The 27,928-nt window shown below is 38.3% G+C and overlaps 3 protein-coding genes across 3 annotated transcripts in view; all 3 read right to left on the bottom strand.

The window, feature by feature from the left end:
• LOC140922207 (uncharacterized) overlaps positions 1–868 on the bottom strand; it is a 4,372-nt gene extending 3,504 nt beyond the window's left edge. Inside the window, exons 1-2 of the mRNA XM_073372191.1 lie at positions 509–868; positions 1–46 (exon numbers count right to left, since the gene is read on the bottom strand). The exon at positions 1–46 is cut by the window's left edge and continues 91 nt beyond it. Coding sequence (XP_073228292.1) covers positions 1–46; positions 509–862 — 400 coding nt within the window. The 5' untranslated portion in view covers positions 863–868. The remainder of the gene's footprint in view (positions 47–508) is intronic.
• Positions 869–22,081: 21,213 nt separating this feature from the next.
• LOC140922214 (uncharacterized) lies at positions 22,082–24,253 on the bottom strand. Its single transcript, XM_073372200.1, has 3 exons — positions 24,203–24,253; positions 23,448–23,544; positions 22,082–23,308 (listed from the first exon to the last, which is right to left on the bottom strand). The coding sequence occupies exons 2-3, from the start codon at positions 23,530–23,532 to the stop codon at positions 22,344–22,346; spliced, it is 1,050 nt and encodes a 349-aa protein (XP_073228301.1). The 5' UTR covers positions 23,533–23,544; positions 24,203–24,253; the 3' UTR covers positions 22,082–22,343.
• Positions 24,254–24,948: 695 nt separating this feature from the next.
• LOC140922215 (uncharacterized) lies at positions 24,949–27,928 on the bottom strand. The gene is made up of 5 exons (XM_073372201.1): positions 27,402–27,928; positions 26,774–27,033; positions 26,091–26,223; positions 25,756–25,868; positions 24,949–25,205 (listed from the first exon to the last, which is right to left on the bottom strand). The coding sequence occupies exons 1-5, from the start codon at positions 27,721–27,723 to the stop codon at positions 25,059–25,061; spliced, it is 975 nt and encodes a 324-aa protein (XP_073228302.1). The 5' UTR covers positions 27,724–27,928; the 3' UTR covers positions 24,949–25,058.

Below are 27,928 nucleotides of genomic sequence, written 5' to 3'. Positions count from 1 at the left end.
AACGGTTTCTGTTGCTCCTTCGCCCACTGCTAACGTTGGGAGGAATCTGGGAAAACAATTAATAAATGCGAGATCAGTCCTCCATCATAGGTGATTTGAGAGATCGACGAATAAAGTTGTGAATAATTGTGACTATAATTTAAATTCAAATAACACACACTTATGGATAATAAAATGGAAATTAGAGTACTTTATGATAAAAAAAGTATCTGTCTTAGCGTTAAGTCTTTGCTGGTTTCTTGTTTATACCGGGTTTAAAGGGCATGTTCGTGTGAACGTATTTCAGAATAACAATAAAAAAATAAACTCTAAAAACACTAAATTTGTTGTTCATCGCTTTGCAATAGCTAGAAATATGCTCGAAATGAAATATCCCGATGTATATGGCGACTTTAAGTGCCTAAAAATTGCGGTTAAAGAGATTTCCAACAAGACTTTTGCATGTTCTTATTCCGGAATATGATCAATCGAACGCAGCCTAAGTTTTACTTTGTCTACATTTACTTACAATTGGTTCAAAGGAGGATGGATTAACACCTGGCTCTATAGGTCTTGTTGTAGGTGAAACCTCAATTACTTTAGGTACAATTGTCACTTTTGATGAGGCATCGAGAGGTATTGCAAGAGTGCTAACTGTCGCTGTTATACCGCGGGTTGTTGACCACTTATCTGAGGCTGCTCTCAAATGCGTCACCGAAGTAGTTGATGCTTTGATTGACCCTAATTTTATTGAGCTGGAGACTGTTTTTACTGTAGCATCCGATTTAGAGGACCATCTAATGGAGAATTGCTTAAAGGAAGGAGATACTCCGAGTGAAGTATGCGAGATTACCAGTGAAGCTAGTAAACTTGCGGACACCATCGATGTAAGCGGTAAAGCCATGGAAGTTGTTGGTAAAATACTGGATACTATGGGTGTCACAGTAGAGGACTGCAAAGAACTAATGGACACTGTCGGCCAGGCATGTGAGGCTTTCACTGAAGTGACAATAGCCCTCATGGAACTAGGCGAGGCCCTCGGTGTAATCTCAGAGGTTGAGATTCCCAGTGGAGTACTGGAAGTTTCTGGTGAAGACTTAAAGGCTGTGGATGAAGTATGGAGAGCTGTTACTATAGTGCTTGTGGATGACCAATTCGAAGTGATGGGCGAGGTCGTGGGAATCACCGACGTAGCATGAGAAGTAGTCAGTGATGTTACAGATGAATAGGATGCCAGTGTAGTACCAAGGACTGTGAGGGGTGTTGCCATGGAAGCGCTCGACGAGATGATTGGTGTCTGTGTTTCCATGCGTGGCATTGATAACGATGCCACATAGCTCGAAGGATTTGTAGAGTTTGATGGCTTGTTAACACGACCTGATAAAATGATAAAAGCGTGTTTTGAAATAAACTGTCACATTGCTGCCGAATATAAACAAACATTTACAGGACATTAAACGTAAACGATAGTATATCATAGACATGCCGGCGGATAAAGCGTTTTTTTTTTTTTTTTAACAAAATTGCAAAGCTTACATGGAAAAAAAATACAAATTCAACAATTACAATTAAGAGTAGCAAGGAAAGTATTAGTTAACGGATCTCAAGATAATTGAGGGACGTTCTTGTATGTGCTACTTGATATTGCTCTTGTTTTCACATCAAAGTAGAGCGAATAGTAGACCTTAACAGTTATTACAAGTAGGGTCTTAAGTCCTTTTTTCCTACCAATTTTTTGAATATTGAAAAATGAAGTTGTATATTAGGAACACTAACTAATGCCCAGGAAGACGATTTGGTTACACATTTAAGTGCAATCCATATTGGCAAAGCGTATGTTAGAAATGAGAAACAAGCTTACAAGTTTCTGTCCCTTCCAATTTGAACACCAAGCAGTTGCTCAAATTTACAATGGTGTTTCCAAGCCATGTTGCGGCGCAGCCCATGACCAGGTTGATGACTTTTCCCTTCAGTAAATGACTATCTTGAACACCTGAGTTTACCTTAAAAAAAAAAAAAAAGAATAAGATTTGCCACTAAAAATTCACTTCCAAGGTTGGATTTATTCGGGTAAATAAACAACTTCGGACACGCAGAGAGTTTCTTCTCGCCTGTAGAAAAAATATCCTGAGTACTTTGAACCATTTTCAGAAAAATCAACGTAGATATATATATAACAATTATGCACCGAAGTGGAGGTGGCTAGTATTGGATATTTACCGAGGCTGCGAAGCGGCGAGGTATATATATATCCACCACCAGCCACCGACACTGAGGTGAAAAATTGTTTTAGTATATACTAAAACAGTGAGATATTTGAGCACAAAATGATGATTTTTAACTCATTTACTGTTGTCAACGATTACAATTCTGGCGCGCGATGACCGAACGGCCGCGGTCGTCGCTTTTCCTTAGCGACAAATAAAGCTTTTGAAGGCGTTTGTTAAGCTCTTGCGGGGAAGTTTCTTCAAAAGGAGTTGTGAATTCTGTTTGTATTTAAAATAATTCTGTAAAAAAGATTATTAAATTTAGTTTTAAGCTTATTTATGAACAAGTCAACTAAATAAAATAACGCAAGACTTAAGCTTAATTTGCATTTGTAAACAAATTTTTTTCACCGGTTTTATGGATAACTATTCAAGTAAAAAAGACAAATTAAAGCTTTACCTGTTAAAACTTCCAAACCGAACTTCATTACCTTCTTCATGTATTTCGAAAATAGCTTGCTTGATTAGTTGTGAAATTTCTTAGTTTGTTACGGCAGCAAACCGGGAAAGCATTTTGCTCGCAACCTACGCGAGTTTGGCGTCGCTCGCTCGGTGGAACTGGAGGTGAATCAGTGAATAGTGCAGGATATTCACTGATTGATTAGCCAATCAGAGCGCCCGAAAAACACTATCCACTGTTTTAGTATATACTAAATATATATATTATATATCTCCATTACATTTGACTCATGTTCATACCTGAAGGATATATGGAGCAGTCGGCGAACTCCTCGTAATTGAAAAGAGTCGGGCAGAAGCGTTATATACCTGATTCCTAAACAGATATTTAGAACCATCACATCCCATAAACCATGAAGATGGCAAATACAAAGAACATGTCCACGCTTGCCAAAGCCAGTACTCCAACGAAATTTCCCTCCTCTGGCCAATGGCTAATGTTGGTAAACGCCCATCTCTATTTTCACCGGAGAATGTAGTCGCCCCATCGCAGCCTAAGGAGTGTGAATGATTAAGAAAGTCAAACTTTCAGTAGGAATTGAAGTTTAACTGAGCCACTAATTAAAGACACTGACAGTATCTTTCGTGCGTTAAAATATCCATCTTGACACTATTTATCAATTGATTGCTGCTACACAAAACGAATTCACGTTATAAAAAGTTAAAAATGGAGGAATGGGACAATTACTTACACATCTTGCTCTAATAACGTGAAATATTGAAATTAATGAAAATACATTAACGTTCATTAACTGTCCCTTTATTCTCTTGAAGGATTTCCATTTCCATTGGGTCAAAAATTTATTGGCAAAATTAAAAGTTCTTATCGACTATTCAAGTTACTTGGCAGTTTTTGTAGCGTCAACTGCCTTCAATTTGTAATGATCGTAGAGATTTCCACGTATCATTTTGCCTTTCTAGCTTTGTCAGAGTAAATCTTTTAAATGAAAAGGGTTCAGTTCACAGTCGACTGATATAATTGTCAGTTATATTGTGTAACAGCCAAATCATCTAGCGTTTTTAACAATATTTGTCGCGATATTTACTCCGGTTTCTCTGCAAAATCAAGAAGCAGAAAAAACAAAATTTTTTTGTAGATGCATGTAGACTTTTAATATACAACCTATTTCACTGAGTGTACCATGAGGAATCAGAATCATAAAAACACGTTATCCTCAATAAATTGCCTTCGTACCGTGCAAAAAAAATACAATTTCACGACCCCCGGCTTCAATGTGGAAAGGTCTATTTGTTAATTAAATTATTTCAAAAAGGTTATTGGTTTTAACACAAAGGATGTATTATGCGTGTTGCTTAATTGTAAAACCCATCTTCAATTTATAACCAATTATTTAGAGACGACGTTCACATTAGATTATGGGTTTGGAGGTTTTGTTTATCCTTTGCTGCTATGATCCGAATAAACAGAATATTGAACAGCTGGTGATTTCAAGTGCATATCGCCTGATCATTCCATACATTTTTTAAGGCAGCTTTTTGACACAACGACCCCGACGAATTTTTTTCCTTTTTTTTAATTTGCCTTTGCGATGATGGTAAACTCTCGATTTATTTGATAAACGTGTGGACCACAGTACAAGGATTTGCAGTTTGGTGCTTAATCGTCAAAATTTTTTAATGCGTATTGATGTCTGTGCATTGCGCACTTCGAGCGTTTCTAATTTAGAATTACCATCAGAGACGAGAAAGCAACCACTTTCTCTAAAAAAAAAGGCCTTTTCCGTTTAAAAGAACGTTCGGTTTAGCCAATCAAACGTCGCTGTAAATACTTAATTCCTTACAATCACTCCTAAAACCCTCTCTTTGAGTCACTCTCAATCACCTGTATTTTGGCCGCAAATGGGAAGGGAAAGGGCTAAAATTGTCATTCGCTTACCTGTTTGGAAATGTTTTCTCGCTGCTGCGTTTGTCAAACACTGCCATTGGTTGTTGAAAAATGTGAACGTTGACCTGTTAGCAGCACATGAGCAGGAACAAGTAGAACCTACAGCATTGTATGAGCTGCATGCGGTGCTAGGATTACTGCATATTGAAGGTGGAACATTAAAAGTATCCAAACTACTGTTGAGTCTAGTAATGTCCAAAGTTTGTGAACGCGTCGAGTCAATGCAGAACTTAAACATCACAATTGCCCAAACCCAAAACATGGTTTCCACTCGGTTTTGTCAAGCAGCCAATCTTGCAATTCGATCAAAGGCAACTAAGTCGCTGTTTGCTAGTTAAGTTATTGAATTCACCTCGATTTTCTGTTTTAAATGGAACGTTTTCCTCAATCCAAGGCACAGACACTAAAAAGGACACTCTGAAGTGTTAGCTTAACAGGCCTTCGTATCTTTGTCGGTAGTTAAACCCAGGAAAAGGGTGGCGATGATCTAGTTCTTCATGGAAAACGTTGTCGGTGCGAAAGGCTCTCCAAATGAAGCTTTGAATAACTTAACTTTCTACGTGAACAATACGGTGTCCATGATCGACTGCTTTTCGATTTTTTTGGCCTGATAAAACACATATTGATTGTGAGCACTACTAGTGGGTAGGAATGTGAAGATACAATTGAGTACTCAACCTCTATATTTAATGGCGATACCAATGACTTTATCTTACACGACAGCGCGCCCAATACGCTTACTATTTTGAGTATGCTCATGTAAAAAGAAAAAGTATACAAGTTGGGCTAAAAGAAATACCAACACAAAGGAAAGCATCTGCCATGGATCTTTTTCCTCGTAAAAAAGGTCGTACCTCTTAATTTAAATTTCGATGTGATGTTCATAATCAATCGTCATCGCATGCTTAACACGTAATGGAATAATTGCATATATTTATGAAATTGTGTTTTTATCTCATCAAATTTTACTCATATTTAACGAAAAACAGGTCATGATAGCATATTATTTAAATGTTGACATTGTCACCTAGGTAGCACGTACAATACGTGTAAACATACACAGTGATATCCTATATCTAGAATAAGGTTTTCTCATAAGCGTAACACGGTATTGCTTTCATTTTAGAAATTCCAGATTTAGGGGACCACATAATTATGCTCCTTTGCTACTCGCGTTATGTCCCCAAGTATTTGAGAACTTTTTGCTGCGCTGCCCATTTTGGGATCAATAAATTGTTTAAAAGTGATATTGCATTTCAGCCAAAAGACCTGCCTTAACTCAATTGCTCTCCTCAAGCAAAAAGAAAAAAAAAACACCCGCATGTTCCAGAATTTGACTGACTACGCGCTGTGATGATGGTTGTCCTCAAGAACGTTGTAAATCGGCTCATTTGTGCCCTTTGCATAAGGGACTTCAGAATACTTGGGATCCTCCAACGTGTTGTAAATTTGTCCTTCTGATGGGACGGAACCATAATCACCAGAGCTTTGTGCATCGCCAAGTTGACCAGGTACTTCCAGCACGTTATAAACAGGTTTTTTGCCGTAAGTGATGTACCCGGGAATAATTGGTAACTCCTCTAGGGTATTGTAAACAGGTTGTTCGATGCTCACTGGACCGTTTTGTAAAGGGGCTTCTGAATTTTGTAGCATATTGTAATCTGGTTTAATAGGTTTATGCCCATAGATATTCTGGCCATCAGGGATGTTCAGTGGGGCGTACACGTTCCCAGAATCAGCAGTCGGGTCTTTAACCAGGTGGTAGTTCGATGCGTAAATTTCTGGGGGTAAAATGGCCAATACAAAAGACATATGAATAATCAAGGAGCCCAATAAAGGTGATTAAACTCCTTAAAACTGTAAAGTAACAGCAGATGCGTTTTGAAAAAAAGAAAGCATTGGGTAAACGTGGAACCTAGCATCTAGAAGCCGAAGAAACTATAATAAACTTGTGAAAAAGGAACCCTATTAGCACGCATCTGCAATAATTTAACAACTTTAACTTACCCAGTCCATTTTTGTTAATTCTAAGGGTGTTGTAACCATCATCGTCCTCTTCATAATTATTACCTGCGCTATGAAGACAATCCATCTCTACCGTCTCCTGCAATTATTCCAAAAAAATAGTGGAAAGTGATATTTATTTATTTATTATTACTAAAGCAATCCATCGTTCTTTGGACGAGATTCAATAAACCTCGGACATGGCGTTAAAGAAAGATTGACACTAACTTATAGTAAGCTTGTCTGTTCGTTGTTTACTTCAAGGTCTTAAAATTGTCGCAGAGCTAACGTTTTGGATACCTCATATGACCATAATCTATTGTTCTAAGTTGCTGTACTTTATCTGATGTGTATACACGGATTACCTTTTTGGTTTCTGTCTTGTCCTCTGTAGATGCTATAGCGGCATCAGATGTATTCCTGTGTTAAAAAAAAAACGCCATTAGATTAATTTATTAGCTATGTAATTGGTGTAAGTAAATAAGGTGGAAGAAAAAAGAAACACGCGTTTGAGTAAAGAGGCAAGGGTTAACTTATTGGCTTTTTCCATATTTCATCGTAGTATGAACTGTACGACTGAGGTTCAACTTACTTTGGAAGGCAGCGTCGATAAACTATAAACCCCACAATAATGCCAATGAGTAGAGCAATGGAGACAGTGAGTCCTGAGATGAGACCAACGGAAGACGACTGATCATCTTGTGTACTCTTCTGACCAGAGCTCGGGCGTGAAGGAAACTTGCGAGTAGAGAGAAAAATCAAATGAGATCAGAGTCATATTCTTGGAGCTAACAGGTCATTTCGTGTACATTTGCACAATAGGTTATTTCCACGACTACGTCATCTTACTATTACGACTAGGATTATTCAGGTTTTGGGCTTCTTTATTTAAACCCCTCTGGGAGTACCAAAGAAAAACCAATCAAAACGAATTATGATACAAATAAACTGACACTAGACCACGAGCGGTCGCGATCGTCCTTCTTTCCTCACAGACACGCGCAGCGAGCGAAATAGTAAAATTAATAGCAAAAGAAAAATAAGAGACTGCTTTGAGTCTAAACTAACACGATAGTAGAAATTTACATTGCACATTAACAACACCTTTTGCACTTACTTGAGAAGGTGTAACACTTGTCTGGGACGTTTTTACGAATGAATGCAGCACAGGAGTCCGTAAAGAGGATGTCGAAGACCTTGTGACGATGTGTAAACTGGGTAAAATGCCAATAGTCTTGCTGATTTGGGGAATGACAGTGTCGAATGTGATCTTTGAAGTATCAAAGGCATTAGAATCTTTCAACTTCGAAGTTATTACAACTTGTGGCTTCAAAGTTGTCAACGACGCTGTTTTTGTTGGTGGTGGTGGTTGTGTTGATAATGTTGTTGTTGTTATTACCATCACCTCCCGCTTTGCAGTTGTTGCTGTCCTTGGTCTAAATATTGTAGCCATCGAAGTCAGCTTCGTTGGTGTTCCTGTTGTTTGCTTTGGCGCATTTTGTTCAGTTGTGGATGACGTTTGTAATTCGGTAAATGACACTGGACCTATCAAGGGCATTTGTGGTTTTACTAAAGAGTAAATCTAAAGAATGCAACCCCAGCATCGAGCTTCTAATGATTTACAGCTTGCAAATTCTTGAAAAAGCTAGATTTTGACCGTGAGTATACCCTGATTTTTCCACTGAGAGAGAGTGGGGCCTTATTGTTGTCATTTTTGTCCGTAAGAGAGAGCAAAAACGCTAGCGCCTGTGAAAAGTGCCCACCCCCCCCCCCCCCCCCCCAATGAGAGAAAGGTAACACGATAGGAGGAGGGGAAAAATCACCTAGTATCCTTCCCCCACGTGTCACCTCCCTCGCGTTGAGAATTGTCATGCGCGCTCGCGGTTTTCACTTGCTTTACTCCCTTTAAGGAAAAGAATGAAGAACTAGAAGTGAACGCCCAATCTAAATTGGGATAAAGCTTTATCCAAGAACGGTGCATTCCTTCCACACATACAGTTAAAAACATTATGTCCCCTCGTCATGAAAGGAGCTATGACACGAAATTTAAATCTAAGAAATGATGCCATAATTTCGACCTAAAGGCCAGGTCTGAAAACAGGTGTTTAAAATGACTTTTTTTAGGTCCGAAACAAGGTCAGGATTTGGAGAACAGGGCGGCACACTCCCACCAAGAATTCCCAGGAGTACCGCCCCTGTTTAAAGATAAAGATATGGCAGCGTGTATGAAAGCCAATCGCTTTGCGTTCTATAAATTAACAAAAATAAAAAATAAAAAAAATACAGAATGTACTCACATGATAGCTGCCCAAACGTTTTGAAGATCAAACAGCTGAAATATTCTGTCCCAGAGGAATCGCGCGTACAACGGATACCAAGGTTTATAATCCTTCCTTGTAGTAGTGATGCGTTTTGTACACCACTTTTAACCTTATAAACATTAAAAGAAAATTGGTCATGTTTTTTACACGTGGTTCGACAGTCTTTAGAATATTATTATACACGACGACGCAGAGCTAACTAACAACGTTTTGAGCACTGACAGAACACAGTTTTGTCCAAAAAAATCATTTAATACATAAAGAGAAATAATTGGTTTTCTTTTTAATTAAGAAAACTGTTGTTCCTCTCCCATATGTCCGAAACCGGTAGCGAAAGCTTACTTGAAGAGCCTGTAATTTCATTGCCATTGCTGTAGTTGTTGATTAAGCTTTCTACTTTATTGTAAGTCTGAAAATGATTTGACTTCCTCCTATCTCGTCACCAGAACAATCTATTTCAAATTTGGCCAGCAATGGATTAGCAGATCAACAACAGATACCGCGGATAAGAGAACAGTCTTAGAAATATAAAATCTCTTACCTGAAGACGAAATTTTCTACTTCCTCTGCGCCTAAAAATTACAAACAGTTCTCTCGTTTTCCTGAAATACCCCAGACTTTGCTGAAGCTTTTGCCCGTTACATCCAAGAACCCACGAAGAATTTAAGTGTACCTCACAATTCGTCCAACCAGATTTTCCTTTATATGGAATTTTTGTCAATACGTTATCTGATATCTTTAACGTATAAAGGTTCTGACTATGAGTTTCTTTCGAGAAGAAGTCAATATTTTGGCAGTCTAGGGATGAAAAAACAAATGATGTATTATTCTAAATAATTAATATTTTGATTATCATCATTATCATTAACATTATACATTTATTTTTTTTTTCCATTTTGTTATCATGATTATTATCATTATAATTATTATTGTTGTTGTTGTCTAAGAAATTGACTAACCGCCATTAAAATCAAAATTAAGGGCGATGTCATTCTCCCTTGGCCCTAATTTCTTGCCAAAGGGGTAGAGATTGCAACTAGTACTAAATATATCAGTTTTAAACATGTACTTTACATCATGTGATCTGTGACTTAGAAAAACTTTATGCATGACAGATCATAATTTAAGCATATTTGTGACCAGGAAACGGAAACATGCTCTATAACTCCTGCTCTTCATAAATCATTTGTACTTAATTAGAACGTGTATGTGTGTATATTATTAGTAATTTCAATAGTCTCTATAACTATTTATAACATTAGGCATTAAACAACTGTCAAAGATTTTGATTGAATGAACTAGCTTCAGAGTTCGACTGTTAACACCAAGTAGTCTTAAGCTTTTGATTTCAGCTTTCCTTTTTCCTTTTAAGGATGAATGGTTCACAAGGAATTTTTTGTTGTTGTTGTTGTTTTTTTTTAATTTCAAAACGGTTTTTTGTCTTGTCAGCCAAACATTCCATCCTCATGTTAATTGTTATATGCGACAAGTTTATCCTTTATAACTCACATCAAACAAGGCGACGTGTATACTAGTCTAAAAAAAATTAAAACAATGCAATCTTTCCAATGGAGGACGATGGCCAAGGGACCTAGTTTCTTCTAATACTTTTGAAGAAAAACTCCTGGAAAACAGAACACTCCCACGTTCTGGAATCTTACACCTCACTCGTCAAGCACAACTTGACAACGTTACAAATTCAGTTGTCTGTTCTAATGTCACAAATTCCAAGGAAGGACAGCTAACGTGGGTCACACAAATCTTGTACATCCCTTCCTCCCTTTCAATGTCGTTTAGTGATGGTTTTTCGGTGGTATGTCCAATTTCGAAGCCACCCTGCAGAGGCAGAGGGAAAATGGACGTCGAGTACAACATGTCAACGTTAGTAATTCAATTGACCCAAGTTCTAATGTCACCAATTGTAACTTAAATTCGGGGTACACATCCAGTTGAAATTTACCTACAAGTTTCTGTGTCTTGATGCACTGTGATCTAGTTTTGTACGACCAAGGTTTTGAGTTTGAATACATCTTGTGTCAATAAAATAACTTGTAACTTGTTACACATGTTCTTACCTTGAAAGTCCCTAACCCTGCTATCTGGTTGGCACTTCCAGTCGTTGCCATCATAAAAAAACGAGGCGTTCTCCCTTGGACAGTTGCATGAACATTCTTCAGGATTGGCAACCGCATTGTATTGCCCACACCCGACACCTCCGAAAGTTTGGTTGCATATCAAAGCTGGAATCTGGAAAAATTCATAGCTACGCTCCCATGGATCATCGTCATCATCATCATCGTCATCATCATGATTGGTAAATCTGCGTTTGTACATGAGAAAAACATTTCCTGACGTGAATCCCAAGAAAGCTCCGACTATAGCCAGAATCGACAGCAATGATGTTAACAGCATTTTTGTTCCGTCCTTTCAATTTGACTATCCGACAAAAACCGTTTCTTCGTTTGGCAAAAAACTCGAGAGCACTAATTCCCCGTTGCGTTCAGCTTGGAGCTGAGATGTCTCTTATGTGACAAGGATGTTTCATACGCTATAAGGTTCGAGATTTCTATTTATGTTTCTCCATTTAAACTAGAAACAAGAGACTTCCAATAAAATACGCCTCATTTACCTGCTAATGTTGTCATACCTTGAACATTATATTTATTTTTGTCTTTAATATTATTAAATTTTCCTTCTTTTTCTCTAATTTAGTAGTCACAAAGATCAATTTATTTCCTCAGGCAAAATGTCATAATGTACATAATCCAAGCCCTACGTTGCTAAGATAGTTCAATAAGGCTGTAAAATATTTATATTTGGTTAGATTACAGGACGAATTCCAGTGGTGTTCCAAAAATATACCCTGCACAGAATTTATAGACCATAAATGGTTTGACCAATCTCTCCTTACTGATTTCATATATTAGCCGTATACTTAGTGATGCATAGTGTTATTCACAGGCTCAAAGCAAGAAGATTGGAAAGGTTTGAAAACTTTCCTAATTTTAGCACGAAACATTAGTTAGGAAGCAACAAGTGTAAGAACAGAGACGTCAGTAAAGTTCGGACTTTTTTCTGAACAGGGTAAGAAAGGGACTTACTTTAAAAATTTATAGATGCATCATGATCAGCCTTGCCTTTCAATTTAAACTTACAAACGGAAAGAATAAAAAAAGGTTGTGTTGCTCTTTGCTAAAATAGGACATCTTTCTGTAATTGTGGTTGGCTGTTCCACTCGTTAAATATTATAATTGTTATTATTATTATCATCATTATCATAAGAAGTTAACTAATTATGTGGGCTTTAATAGCTTTCATACATGATAAAAGCAATGCCTGTTGATATAATAATTATATTGAATCTCGAAACGATTAGTAGCAATCCTGTGTGTAGTTTTCACTTGGATATAAAATACTCCTCGAAATATTATAAAATGAAAAAAAGATATTCTTGGATCTACTAAAGATTGATTAGAATGTACATGTACATGTATATTAAAAATGCAGTATAATTTATATGGTTCAAGTTTCTTTAAAAAGTTATTTACAATTTTTTCAGCTTTGTCTCAAAATTAATGGACAGTGTCCAATACAACATGTAATTCAATTCGATCCAGCTCAGGAAGATGGACTGACGCCAGATTTGCCAGTTAGTAGGCCTTTTGATAATCGTCTTGCTCAAGAACGTTGTAAACTGGCTCATTATCTCTCTTAACGTTACAGTCTTCAACATGCTTTGCTCCCTCTAGAGGGTTATGAATTTTTCCTTCTGAAGGGAGAGACCCATTGTCACCAGAGCTCTCTGCATCGCCTTGACCGTTTGCTTCCAGCACGTTGTAAACTGGTTCGGTGCCGAAAGGTGTGTTCTCCCGATCAATTGGCAACTCCTCTAGAATATTGTAAACGGGTTGTTCGATGCTTACCGCGCCACTTTGTAGACTGTCTTCCTGGTGATTTGGTAACTCCTCCAGAATATTGTAAACAGGTTGTTCGATACCTACTGGACCACTTTGTAAAGGGGCTATTGAGCGTGAAGCTGAATTGTCCAGAACATTGTAAACTGGCCCAGTAGGTTTATGCCCATAGATATTCTGGCCATCAGGGATGTTCAGTGGGGCGTACACATTCCCACAATCAGCTGTCGGGTCTTTAACCAGGCAGTAGTTCGATGCATAGATTCCTGCGGAAATAAAAACTAGTCAATACGAAAACAATTTTGAAAAATTAAGGAGGTCAACAGAGGTAAAAGTACAACACAGCAGAACCTCTAGGAAAAATGGAAATGAGTTGAAACCGTACCTATAGTTAAAAAACGCAGATGTGGAGACACCAGAAACATTGAGTTTTGATACTGTTGAGGCCTAATTCAACGATACATACCTCACTACAGTTTTATCCATAACATTGAAAGCAGGAATCTTATTTACACGCGTCCGAATGTTTTTCACTGTTTTCGCTGCTTACCCCGCTGATTTGCCTTAATTCTAAGTGTGCTGTAACCATCATCGTCATCTTCGTATGTTTCAGTTGAGATTCCAACAGAATCCATTACTACAATCTCCTGCAATTATTACATAAAGAGGGTAAAATCTATATTAATAATTAATGCTGAATACTACAATGGTCTGTTGTTATAACGGGCACTAGATTCTTGCAAAAGAAATTCGGAATAGAACTTAAAGAGAGTTGGACAGTGATAAAATCAAATCAGCAATTTGTTATATATTGGTTAAGTTTAGAATTCTCGCAAAGCTAGGGCAATGATTACCCCATATGACCGCAGTCTTATTGTATATCTTCAAGTTGTTAGGGCATCTGATGCGAATTTAGAAAATATATACGGTTTACCTCTTTGTTTTCTGCCTTGCCTTCTGTACTTGCATCATCAGACTTATTTCTATGAAAGAAAAAAAGATGTTTTAAATATCCAGTAATGTTATAAGTTTTATTATTATTATTATTATTATTATTATTGTTATTATTATTATTATTATGTAAAATTTAGCACAGGGATTTTCCCTGGGGAGAAATATCCAGTCAAGTCTCATCCCGAGACCTCAGACTTCCAACACCTTTCTGAGGATATGTGCCGATCCGAGGAGTGCCGACTTTTGCATCGTTCTTGTTCGGTTTTTAATTCCTAGTTGCTCCAAGTGGCCTGCCAGCTTCTTTGACATTGAACCCAATGCACCTACAACCACTGGCACCACCACTATTATTATTATTATTATTATTATTATTATTGTTATTATTATTATTATTGTTATTATTATTATTATTATTATTCACTTATACATAAGAACTTGACTTGTCTACCATAGTAAATGGCAAGCCTGCTGGTGTCTATTTTCTATGTTTTAATGAAAAAAATAATGGTTGTAGCGAATATATAAACAGGCACCTAACTTCGGAGAGACATAACAGAAAGTAAAATCACTCTTTGAGAGAAGATCAGAGGCAAGGGTTAACTTGTTGGCTTTTTCCCTATTTCATCGTCGAATGATCTGCACGACTCAGGTTCAACTTACTTTGGAAGGCAGTGACGAAAAACTAGAAACCCCACAACGATGCCAATAAGTAGAGCAATGGAGACAGTGACTCCTGCGATGAGACCGATGAAAGACGACTGATCATCTTGTCCCCTCTTCTGACCAGCGCTTGGGCGTAAAGGGAACTTGCAAAAGAAGGTGGAAGTTATTTCTTAGAATAAGGTCTTAAAAGGTTTTTACTACTTACTTGCATGTAATGGCCGATATTTGGAAAGTCGTTAGATTTTCGTTTTCTTGTTTCCACGCCCATGACACGATGGTTTAATTTTTTTTACTGAGCAGAAAATCTACCATCTGCTTTTGTACTCAGTTGAAAACAGGGCGCTTTTCAATTCTGAACCTACCAGCTGGCCATGACTCTCCATAGAATTCTTTGTTGTTAAGGTGGATCGATAGGGTGCTCGCCCGGCTTTTGGGAGGCCACCGGTTAGAATAGTGTCAGTGACTTAATATATATGCCCCAGGCTCGGGTCTTGGTGATTATTTCACTCTCTCGATATATTCTTTCTTTCCCATTTTTAAACCTTCAAACCCCGATATCCAGAAACATTTATATAAAATATCAAAGCGTTTCCCCTTGGATTAAAATTTGTTTGTTCTCATACCATTTACTCTCGAATATGGATTGAATTTGATTGGAGAGAATTGATGCTGGACTTTAAGAAGGAATCTAAGGTTCAAACAACCCGGAATCCCGCTAACGATTGTAATCCAGAGTGCAAGTTCCACTGACAAGAAGCCTGGAATATCTGTTACCTGGAAACCGGAAGCCACAGCATTGGGGCGCAAAAGCCTTCAATAACAAAGTTAAAGACTGTTTCGAGGAGGTAACAAGTCATATCATGCTTACATTTCCAGTGATTGTCGTACTTACCTTAGAAGTTAAGACACTTGTTGGTAACGTTACAACGAATGACTGCAGCGCAGGAGTCTGTGAAACGGTTGTTGACGTAGTGGTGGTGTGCAACGGTAACGTCTTAGTGCTTTTGGGAGTGACAGTCTCGATTGTCATCTTTAAAGTATCAGAACTCATCGTTTTCGAAGGTTTTACAAATTGCTGCTTTAGAGTTGCAAATGATGTTGTTGTTGTTATTGCTGAAGGTGCTGTTGTTGTTGTTGTTATCCTTTTCTCAGACTGTAGAGTTGTTTTAGTCCTTGTAATTGGTTTAAGTATTGTCGTCAGCGTTGCTGATGTTTGCGTTGCAGTTAGACCATTTTGTATAATCTTCGACAAAGACGTTGGTAAATCGGGAAATGATACCGGACCTATGAAGGGCATTTCTAGTAATAAGTTATGGCAATCTTATATGAATCAAATCGGTTAGAACTTCTTACTTACAAAATAATTTATGTCTATCATCAGGCCTTCATTTTGCCATGGTATTGTAGACCTTTTCTACCGTTGTTTTCCACAAGAGATTGTAAAAGGGGAAAGGCACGTTGAAGTTCCTACCCGCCAGGAAGGTGACACGCTCCTTCCGTCCGTGTGCGTATGCAATTTTCTCGGGTGATCACACGTTTTATTTGCGTTTGGAAAGTAATTCGTTAAAAATACGATCTTTACTTACAGGTTACTTGCCCATAAAGTTTAAACAGCAGACAACCAAAATATTGTTGACCAGGGGTAGTACTGGATGAACATCGGAAGCCAAGGTTTATTATTTTTCCCAGTAAAAGCGATGCGTTCTGGACACCATAATTGACCTTATAACATAAGAAAGAGTAAAAAAGGACACATATTATGTTTTGATTTAAAGTGGCTCCAGCCTTTTGCTGTTGTTGTTGTTGTTATTATTTATTTATTGCTTAGCCAAACAAAAAGTATGCGAAACGATTTTAAAGGGAGGAAGGTTTGGCTTGAAATGAAGGCATTAAAACAAACAAACAAACTGCAAAAAGTTTTACAGCAAGGAGCCCAAAAGTATGACCTCCTTTAATTTACTCACATTCTTTCATGAAGACATTAACCAATCGGAATTCGAGGACAGCGTCCAGCTGGCTTCTCATTGGATTAAATCTGTACGAGAGAATGTGAAAAAAATCAAAAGCGGTCACACTTTTGGGCTCCTTGCTGTAATAAAGCGTGTGACATCCACTGTTACTCCTAATACTTCCGAGGCTCAGAAAGGGTGTTTTCCTTTCAGCAAATCCAAAAACGGATTTTTGATTCTAGATTTGCCCGATTCCGCGACCGAAACACAGGAACGCGAAATCCCTAATCGAATCTGTAACTTTGGTAACCTTTCCCGTCAAAAGTGTGACGGCTTCTCAAGAAATGATGTGTTATTTACTGTTTGACGAATTATGCGATGATACCATGAAGAATTTAGTGATCGGTTATTCGAATAGTGGCGTTGGAGCGGAATGTATAAACAGAGAAAGAAGCGAGTTCCGGTTGAATTTATGTAGAGGGATATAGCCCTTGGTTGTCTGCCCAGTTTCGTACTCTGTCAAGACCAGGATCCTTTTTAAAAGAGAATTCACCAGATCAACAATCGGAATTTGGATTTGCCGAAAGGGACAAGCCCTATTTTTCCTTACTTTCCTTTTCCTTTTTCTGAAAAACATCAGGCGAGCAATCAATCGTCATAAACAGTATTTGAAAAATTAGCGTTAGCGCCACTAGAATTGTAACGCTGACCTGCAGGAAAAAGGTACGAGGCAATATAGGTAGCGCGCGAAAAAATGTGAACAGTTCTTTCATTTTCCTGATATACTGATTCTGCTGAAGTCGCTCCCCATTACATCCAAGGAACCACGAAGAATTGAGGTAGACTTCACAACTTGTGAACTCATAGGGTAGGCGTTCCATTAAAACTGCATTCGATATCTTCAAAGTATAAAGCGTTCCCCTTGGGTTTTCGGAAACGAAGACTGGAACGTTGCCGCAATCTAGGAATGTGAAAACAAATTTCTCACCATTCTTTAGTTTTGCTTTCAGTACTGAAGTTAACAGTCAAATTATTGTGTGAACTTGAATAACGTCACACAATAGAATCTTAATAGAGAGCCAGAGCCATTTATGTCAAGGAAGTGGCATTTGATTTGGGGAAAGCAGGGAGAATATAACTGTTGGGAGATCGAACGAGAGCATCATATTTTCCGATCATCCCCTATGTGCAGCTAATAAGGGTATTGAAGTTTTAGAATTAAGCCATGCTGTTAATCTAAAAAAAAAAACACCATCGGTTGCTTAGCTTTTTATAGGTGATCAAAGAGCTGATTTTCCTTCCGTCTTCAGTTCCTAAAACCTGTCATTACTCTCTCATCTCGCTTGATTCGTGATGTTTATTATTAATACTTGTTATCATCATATAATGATTTTTTAGAAAAATTTTGAAGTTAATTGTTTATATAAACTATGTATAGATAACAAAGTACGTTCCAGTGAATTACATCAAAGTCACCGCCAATTTATGTGTTTAACTTTGTTTTAAGTCACTGTGGTAGAAAGAGCTGAAACGCTAGTTCTTCTGGTTCTTAAAACATTGCTTACAACTTGTAAAACTATTTCTTACCTTGAAGGTCCCTAACATTGCTATTTTCTTGGCACTTCCACTCATTGTTCAAGTAAGCAAACGATGCCCTGTCCAACGGACAAGAACATGAGCATTCTTCGCCACTGGCTGTCGCATTGTATCGTTCACACTCTTCACCTGCGATATAAGTTCGGTTGCATAACGAAAACGGAATGGTAAAAGAGTCTTTACTACGCTTAAAGATGAGCTGGCCACCATCGGGTCTTCTCCTATGAATGACAAAATTGTTCCCCGAGATTTCGTGAACTGTCAAAACTAAGAACAAAATTGACATCAACCGCGCCGTTAAAGGCATCTCAGTTCTGTTCTTGTTCCTTCTCGAGCTATATTTACAACACCGACTACACTGTACTTAACTGAGGCTCGGAAGGACAGTAAGTGTACTCTCTATTAAGTAACGAGAACGTTTCACCATGACCTAAATTTGGACTGAATTTTTAATTTCCTTTTCGGAACGGAAAGAAAAACTCGTCAAGAAAGGCCTAGATCTGCTTATGTTGATCACTCCGTCACACATCGAATAAAGTTTTTGTTTGAATTTTCCATCTAAACCACGTCTTCGCATGTTCAGAAATGTCCTTAGGCAATTTGTCATAAATATACATTTTTTTTTTTTATCTCCCTCCCTTGTTTTTTGCGATATAGATAGTAAAAAGACGTGTACATTTAGAATTACTTCCTCAAAGGGTGTTCCAACACAGGATTTATAGTGCTGGTGCGTGATTTCACCAGCAATTCCTACATTAAAATAAGACTGACCCAGTCTTTCCCGCTATACTACCTGATGCATTGTGGAATTCGCAGTGCCAAATCACGATATTTGGAAAGGTTTAAAAACTTAATTTCAATTAAGACGTTGGTTCACGTTGGTACATTGTGCGCGTAAAGACATAGAGAATTGAGTTCACTTTCTAAAAACCTCCTTTGCTCCTCACAACTAAAGAAAAGTTATCACTTTTGCAAGTGGCAATAGGTGGGAATTATAATTGATTTATTTATTGTTTATGCGTGATAGCGCAAAAGATCACTTCTTAAACTTCCTATTATATTGTTCTTTGTCATGACCCGGAAACATACTAAAACAGCGAAACGAAACAAAAGGCGACCATTCGGAATTGTTTGGGATGAAGTATGAAGTCATGACGTGGGCGGCAGTGCACGTAAGAAGAATATGCTAGTCCGAAATAAGTCAATTGTTTGTCACTGCTTCCGCTCACTGAGCACTGATATCAAAACCACATATTTTGACCAAAATAGACTCTCCAAGGTTTTCAACTTGGCAGAATTTTGGTAAATGGTCCCAGTCAAAAGTTGAATAAGCCGTGGAAGGGTCTATATTCAAAATTAAGGCCCGTTTAATTCTTTAAACATTATATGTTCAAAGTATTTCGTACTTTGTAAAGGAAAGACGTGTCAACTTTGCCACTTTTCTAACGAAAAATAATCCCACGTGACGTGACGTAAACCATTCAGTTTCGAGAATGATATCGGACTTGAACGGTGTAGTTACTAAAAATAAAGTGGAGTAAGTCATTTCTAATTTGGCTAGCTGTCCCACAACAGTATTCGATTAATCAAGGGAATCCACCGATATGTCTCGTTTTAAGCTTGTAAAGCGGGAAAACGTTATCCCTAAAAAGGTTAACGTTGTAAGAAAATTTAATCCATTTTCATTCATGTCACTTGCGAAACCCTCAAACACGTATTACTGTGTAACCGCCTACCATGCACAACAATGTGGTTACTGACATTTAACCTTTTTTGTTAGGAACTACGCAACAGTACAAGCATTCAGCCAACCTCGCCATTGCAGCTGCGTATATTAGTGCGGAGGCCCCAATTAGGTCGAGGGTAATCACGTTTGAAAATGATACTGGACGGGTAATTAGCTCATTTGGAATGGTGTGAGTAAAAAGGGGGAAACTTTCGCTCTTACTAAAAAAAAAAAAGATCCAAGAAGTTCTTTCCACACTGTATGCTGGTTAGCTACTCCAATTGGAAGCTATTGTTGATGGTTACTCCCATTACCGGCTACTTAAATGCCCCCTATTTGGAAGTTAAATGTCACCTAGTAAGACGACTAAACTAAGTTTCTAGTTTGTTTTCATAAATTTCCATAGCTATTTGAAGTTCTTTCAGCGGCCTACTCTTATTACACACTTCATGCAGTGTATCTCAACTTCGTGTAAGGAAAGTTTACTGTTGATCAAAACCGGAATGCCCGCCAGAAATGTCAACTTATTAGGCCCGTAAAAACGACTTTCTTCCAGAACGTTGTAAACTGGCTTCATTTTTCCCTTCACTTTATTGAAGCCCTTTCTATTGATGGTGTTAGTGTGTTAAACGTGAAACAATATTCATTTCTTTTTTTCTATTCCTCTAAGCCTCGCAACCAAGTATGAATTTTAATATATCGAAATTGGTCTAAAAAAGTCCAAATTTTGGCTAAAAAACATGCACCAAAAACAAAATGGACCTTAATCACGTCCATTTAACATGAAACTGTTTTCTTTTTCTTGATATCTCTTTTTTGGTCATTTCCATTCTAATTGGCGACAAGGCGGACTCAAAACTAGAGGTTTTGCATTATTTTTTTCTCTACCAACTGGAGGTTTAACCCTTTCACTGCCAAAAGAGGGCAAAGGCAAATTTCGACCAAATTTGCAAATTTAAATTCATTTTCTAAAATTTTGAAAAACAAATAGCATCGTGTGAAAGTACAGGCAGAGCGCTTTCATTTGAATGGTCACATCATAGGATTTCGTCCACAGACTCAAAAGTTAGTCACTTTACAAAACTCCATCAAACACTTTGGCAGTGAAAGGGTTAACACGAATATGCATGAATTGTTAAATAATTTACTGCAGATAACGTGCTTCAATGATTTATTTATTTTTCTAAGATCTCCATCAATGGCAGACTAAATGTAATTTACATGTTTACAGTTATCATCACATTTTTCTGTGACTGGTCGTATTATATTTAGGTTATATTTTTAGGTTAACAAAGTTAGGTACTATATATTCACTCTTCACAATATAACTTACAAGAAGCTGCTTTCATTGCGTATGCTTGCGCTTTGCAACGATCTCAGGATCCGTTCACTTAGATCAGCAAAAACTACGCATGCAGTCCCAAATCATATGCTCATTTTCTTGTTTGTTAATGCCATCGTATAAACGACAAAGGAATTATACACTAGTACCAGGATCTTTCTTTGGACGGATACACCATAAACGACCATTCGACGCATGCTATGGTCCTTGTTCGTTGTTGGTACTTAAGGATATCGAGGATACGAAGAACGTTCAACGGCTTTTAACATGAAACTTCACATATCGTAACTTAGAAAGTGCATGCATGAAATTATATATTATAAAGCAGGTGTGTACGGACCTCTTCACGGAAGAGATCGCCTGTTGTTTAGATAACAATTATTCACCGAATTGGGGATGGCTAGTGGTACCTATTTACCGAGACGTAAATATCCACCACTAGCCACCGACACTGAAGTGAATAATTGTCTTAGTATATACTAAAACAGTGAGATAATTGAGCACAAAAATGATGATTTTTAACTCATTCACTCGAGTTTTAAGTTTATTTATGAACAAGTCAACCAAATAAAGTAACGCACGACTTAACCTTAATTTGCATTTGTAAACAAAAACCTTTTTCACCGGTTCGCTAAATTCAAGTCAAAAAGAGAAAGCTTTACCTGTTAAAACTTCCAAACCAAACTTTGTCACCTTCTTCATGTATTTCGGGAACAGCTTGCTTGATTATTTGTGAAATTTCTTTGTTTGTTACGGCAGCAAACCGGGAAGGCATTTTACTCGCAACTTAGCGAGTTTGGCGTCGCTCGCTGGAGGAACTGGAGGTGAATCAGTGAATAGTGCAGGATATTCACTGATTGAGTAGCCAATCAGAGCGCGCGAAAAACACTATCCACTGTTTTAGTATATACTACATTCTTTTAATAGAGAACCTCTGCTAAACGACCACTATGTTCACAGTATACTTGATAACTTGCGCCGGCACAGAAACCATACCGGATAGGGCTTCTGTTCACATATAAGAAAGGTGATTTCGGGGCGATTTCGTAACGGAGCGAAATTGAACCGCGCCAATCTCTATAGTGGAGATATCAGGTAGGTGTTCATACTACACCGGAAAGATTTTCGTGACGATACGAAAAGCTATCTGTTTTATTGTGAATTTTGGGTAGTCGCTTTGGAAGATTCGACTGTATTTATTCGGCAAGTGGGAATTGCCACCTCAGCAGGTTCCTCTATTGTTTGATATTTGGCGCTTCTCGCCTAAAAAGTCCCGTTTGGGAACTGAAATGTATTCAGGTAAGTGTTTTCCTCGAGAACATGGTAGACTCTGTCACCTTGGTGTTGATAATTTTTTTCTTGCTCCCCATGAGGATCATTTTGACGAGGCTCCTCTTGCGTGTAATAAAGGGGTCCTTTAGATGGGTTGGCACCATGGTGAAAGGTGTCTCCCTCAGCAATGGGCCCTTCCAAAACTTTGTACTCCCGTTCAGTACCATCACTCATCGGTTCCTTTGGATCTTTGACGGATAAATGTCCTTTTGACGTAGAACAACCGCCGTTACTATTCTCTGTAGCGTTTTTAGGATGCAGTTTCTGCAAAACCTGCTTTAGTGCTTTATTATCACAGTTATTAAGTGTCATTGGTTCTCCTTGAGTGGGAAGTTCCTCCAGGATATTGTAGACTGGTTGGTCTAACCTGATACAACCATTCTGTAAACCCGTTTTGCCCTCAGTAGATTGCTGTTCGAAATCCTCATAGTCCGGATCCAGCTCTCGGCTATTCTCTGGCCTATTCATATTCATATTTGGTTCTCCTTGAGTGGGAAGTTCCTCCAGGATATTGTAGACTGGTTGGTCTAACCTGGTACAACCATTCTGTAAACCCGTTTTGCCCTCAGTAGATTGCTGTTCGAAATCCTCATAGTCCGGATCCAGCTCTCGGCTATTCTCTGGCCTATTCATATTCATATTTGGTTCTCCTTGAGTGGGAAGTTCCTCCAGGATATTGTAGACTGGCTGGTCTAACCTGATACAACCGTTCTGTAAACCCGTTTTCCCCTTAGTAAATTGCTGTTCGAAATCCTTATAGTCCGGATCCAGCTCTCGGCTATTCTCTGACCTTTTCATATTTTCTTCCACGGGAGGGTTTAGAGGGAGCACTGTGTTATGACCTATTCCATTGTGTTCTCGGCGCAGAGGGACGTTGTATTTTCTAGCATAGATTTCTGAAAATAAAATAGAAGTCAATAGAAAAAAAAAACAAATTCAACATTTTTTCTTGGAGTAACTGTAAAGAATTGCTTGTATATAAGCTTCTTTGAAGTGTAATAAAGTGATCATATTTTATAGTGCATGCCTACTTACGCGGTTGTCTTGTTGCCCAGTTACTGAGTTCGTTGTACTCGTTCTTATTTTCCTGCTGAATCGTTGAGTTTGATTGCCTGTTCATCACTACAGCATCCTATGAAGTATAGAATACAAGCAAAAGGATGTTGAATACCTAATCATTAATTTCTAAATTTTCGTTTACTATGATGCTACGCGCAACGGACGCAACATTGTTGAATGTTACATGTTGCGTCCGTTTGCACACCCTGTTGCGTGTTGTTGGGAGTTGTTGTGCAAAGTTTGAAAGCAGTCAAATTTTTAGCTACTATACGTGCAAACGGACACAACAACTCCCAACAATATTGAGAGTTGCTGGCCAACAAAAGTTGCGTCCGTTTGCACGGGGCTTGAACTGTTTAGATAGCGAACCGGCACACATTTTGTAAACTGTACACTCGTGTGTTCTTTATCATTCATCATCATCATCATGGAACATGCTCAAAACTGTTAATGCAAAAAAACTACAAATAGAGCCTTATTGCATGACGTCACGACCACCATGTTGTCCAACGTGGCAGATGTCTCCTAATAATATAGAGGCGGCCATGTTAATTTAACAAAACAATACTGTAGTGGAAACGCTTTCATTTGTCACAATAAATTTGTCATAGCTGCTGTCTATTGAAAACACTCTATAGGGGATTTAATTGAAAACTACAAACGGGTTTTATCATGCATTGTTCTCAAGACTGACTGTAACTAGCAACTGTCTTTACCATGCCCTCACACACCTGAAAATGGCCATTGACTCTTCCTTTATTTGTTTTAGCTTTCTTACTGTGAAAACGAAAAGGAAAAATTACTAATATTAGAGAAATATTTGTCCATTTTGTTGTCTTTGCGTTTTTAAAGTAAAAGAAAAGCTAAGGATGAATTTAGGGGGTGATTTTATTTCTGTTGACGAACTCGGGTAGGCGGCCACTGATTTCGTGTCTGACTTGTCCAGGGTCTTCTTTCATCATTTGTAAGACTGGTGACGTTAACGGTCGCGTAATATTAATACTATATTATGCTTGTTGTATCTCTTTTCCCTACTTCCTTTTTCCTATCTCCTCCGCAAGCTTTTCCACGTGTTAATAATCAATTAGGCGGTAAAGACTGCTTGGGACGTGGTCCAACTCACTTTACACGGTACTGGTTGAAAATCCGTGCGTTAGGGTGTTTTGTTCACACGTTTTTAACCAACGGTAGAGGCCTAGCCGTTCAAAATTCCGTGTGAACGTAGAGTCAGGCGTCATTTGTCTTAGGCCCGGTTCAGACGCCGCTCCACTCATATACCGAACCTATAACTGATGAATTGAGTACGGCAAAAGAGCCGCGTTGGGAATGAATTCGGTACCCTAGTTTTAGTTTGGTGCGGCAAAAGCGTTAAGTTCGACAGAGTCTTAGGCTCGATACACAGTGGGCCGTCTGAATCAGATGTCACGCCAGTGTCGCTCTAAAGTCGAACTTATTTAATTAGATTCGGCGCATGAAAAATACGGCGTCTGAACCAGCCCTTAGCCCAATATCCGATGATTGCAAACAGACCCACTAAGAGTGGAACATTTGGTCTTGTTGCAGTTATTTACTAGTGTCAAGTTCTACCTACTTTGATGGCTGCCGGCGGCGATAAAACAAGGAGACGATAATCACAGTTAGGAATGCAATGGAGACAATGATGGCTGCTATGACTCCTATGATCCGTTTACCTTCTAAGACGCCAGCATGGCCTGGGCTGGGACGAAAGTCAACCTAACGACGAAGTAATGGTACGATTATAGTGAAAAATTACGCATTATTACCGGTGTATTAAACCTAGTATTTTCACTCCTTGCTTTTGCAAACTTAATCCCAATTTAATTTCGTTTAAAATGCTCTCGACGAAATTTGAAAAGGCCTTTTGCAACTAACATTTTTTTGGGGGTGGGGGGAGGGGGACGAAATTGTTATGATAGTGATTTTCAACAAACAAATGGGTAGTTTCTTAGTGTTGAAGACGAGTGCAATCACCAAATGACATAATAAAAAAGATTGAAAAGACACGGTACAATACCCACACAACACCAAACAAGCGAACAAAGTGTGTTTTCCGCAACACCAAGCAACACCCAAAAAATCTCGCTTTTTGTTGTTAACTGTTGTTGCTGTCCTTCTTGTTGTTGTTGTTGTTTTTAAGACCCCACTGCAAAAGGGTTACGAGGCCACTTCAAATCACGTGAGCAACAGGCCTCGTGTATCACTGACATCGCGTGAAAGTGCCGCGAAGATGTCATGTCATAGGCTTCTTTCCCTCTATACTTACGTTGCCAGGTGACGAAGATGTGTTTACGTGGTTAGGAGAAATATTTCGGTTTGGATTTTGAATCCCGGGACTTCTAGTGGTGCGAGTATATAGCTCAGGTTCTGGCTCAGGACCTGATGAAATACATTTACAGTTAGTCTTTGATTGCCTCTGAAAATTTAAGATATCATGTGGCCAGTATCAGTGTTCATAGCTGCATTTTACGCGCAATCCGGCAATAACTGTCAGAAAATTTTAAAAAAACGCGAACAAATCTCAATGCTTTCACGGCGGCTCAGAGATCATCATAACCATTGAATACTGAAAAACGGATATCCACTGAGGAAAAAACTTACATATTTGTTGCCCCTTTAATTTAAACATCAGGCAGCTGTGAAACTGGGCATTGCTGTTTGATAGGTTGCATCGTATAGCAAGGTTGATAATTTTCCCCTCAAGCAAATGTGCGTTTAGAACACCACCTTTAACCTGTGAAGAAAATGTATTTAGAAATGTTGAGATTTCAGTTTGAACATTTGTAACTTTTAGTTCATTATCTTGAGGCGGCGCTGCTTTACGATGTTATACTCCATTCTATCCCTTCAACTAATTTTCCGTTTAATCGAGGTTAATGCATGGCATTTGTAATCTTGAGCACTGTTTCCCAACTTGGCCTTTCCACATAAAGCTCAATTGTCTGGGTAAAACATTCCGTACAGCATCTCATACTGTATGGAAAATCATATATATTTATCTATATTATTTTATTTTCGAATGGTTTGATTTTTTTTTTTTTTTTTTTTTTTTGATGGTACTTTTATTGGCTCAGATACCCACGTGCAAATACTTAGTATGCCTTCAAACGCAGGCGTAAAATCACTCTCCTTTATAAGTGCTCCTTGCAAAATATATTCACACCGAAATTATCATTTCTTTTGTTTTTTTACTGAAAATATATAAGAATGAAGCCGTCAACCTTCTCGTGATGGTTTCTGACCTCACCTGTTCTGACATATCGATATAAAAGACATTTTCGTACCTCTAGAGAGACGTAGTTGAATACAACATCACCAAAGTCATTGGTTAATGCAAACAGGTCGTTCATCTTCCTTTGATAGAGAGGTGACTTCACTCGCGTCCCATTGCACCCAAGATACCACGAAGAATTTGGCAACACCTCACAGCTTTGTAGGCCATTATTCGGAATATTGGTTGACATTGAGAGAGAGGTTTGTAACGCCCATAACTCTCTTGGAGGATTCCTTGGCTCATTCAAAAAATAGCTTGTGTGGTTGCAGTCTGTTATGTAATGAGCAACCAAAAGCAATATTTAGTACGTATGAATACGTATACCTCGTAACTATGAGAGTTAACCTGTACGTGTACCTATTTTTAGGTAGAAAATATGATGCGTATGCGTGTGCCTGTAGGCACGTAGAGCATGACTAGTAAATGCTTAGGCACTAAATATTATCACAATTCTAACTTTGACCTTTGTCTTTTTGTGACCTTTTTCACCAACGCTGTTATTGCTTGACCGAGATTTCAAACCTGATTAAGTAGTAATTAAAGATATTATGCATCAAATGCCAACTATAATTATGCCCATGGTCGAACTGCAAATAAATTGTTCCAACATGATTTTGGGAATTACTTCATCTTCGTACCTTGTAAGACTCGTATAAACTGATTGTCCAAACACGCCCACTGATTCTTAAGGAAAGCGAACGTAGGTCTGCTACCAGGACACGGACAACAACACTTTGGCATGTCGCTCGCCGGCGCATCTGCTCCCAATAGTTCGCATTCATCTGCTATTGAGGCTGTTAATGGATTACATTTCGATGGTGGAATTTCAAAAGAGTCTTTGCCATTCCAGACCTGATCCTTTGGCCCAGAGTTTCTGGTAATAACATAAGCGTCTTCCAACGCATAACCAACGAAAATGTGGAAAACAAGAACTGATGAAATCAATATCGTTAACATCATTTCATTCGGTATTATTAAGTTGACTATTCTCGACCTTCTTCTTTTTTAGCCAGGTTTTTCAGCTTTTTTTCCACTATCCGTACACAGAGACGTATCTGTTTTCTCTGTAGCGAGAAAATGTACATTTTAAATTTCTATTAGATTGTGCTGACACTTTCTAAAGCAAATCTGGCCGGAAATAGCAAGCCATCTCAGAAATGTCAAA

The sequence above is a fragment of the Porites lutea genome, chromosome 13 (genome assembly GCF_958299795.1).
Source record: "Porites lutea chromosome 13, jaPorLute2.1, whole genome shotgun sequence".
In the NCBI taxonomy this organism is placed as follows: Eukaryota; Metazoa; Cnidaria; class Anthozoa; order Scleractinia; family Poritidae; genus Porites; species Porites lutea.
The sequence above is the reverse complement of the archived record's forward strand: the minus strand, read 5'-3'. Positions and strand labels throughout refer to the sequence as shown.

Coding starts and splice junctions, on each gene's coding strand:
- LOC140922214 (XM_073372200.1), bottom strand. CDS start 23,532: ATGAACAGGCAATCAAACTCAACGATTCAGCAGGAAAATAAGAACGAG. Junction 23,309..23,447: donor CTGGGCAACAAGACAACCGC/GTAAGTAGGCAT, acceptor TTTTATTTTCAG/AAATCTATGCTAGAAAATAC.
- LOC140922215 (XM_073372201.1), bottom strand. CDS start 27,723: ATGATGTTAACGATATTGATTTCATCAGTTCTTGTTTTCCACATTTTC. Junction 26,224..26,773: donor TCAACTACGTCTCTCTAGAG/GTACGAAAATGT, acceptor TTTTCTTCACAG/GTTAAAGGTGGTGTTCTAAA. Junction 25,869..26,090: donor ATTAAAGGGGCAACAAATAT/GTAAGTTTTTTC, acceptor GTATTTCATCAG/GTCCTGAGCCAGAACCTGAG.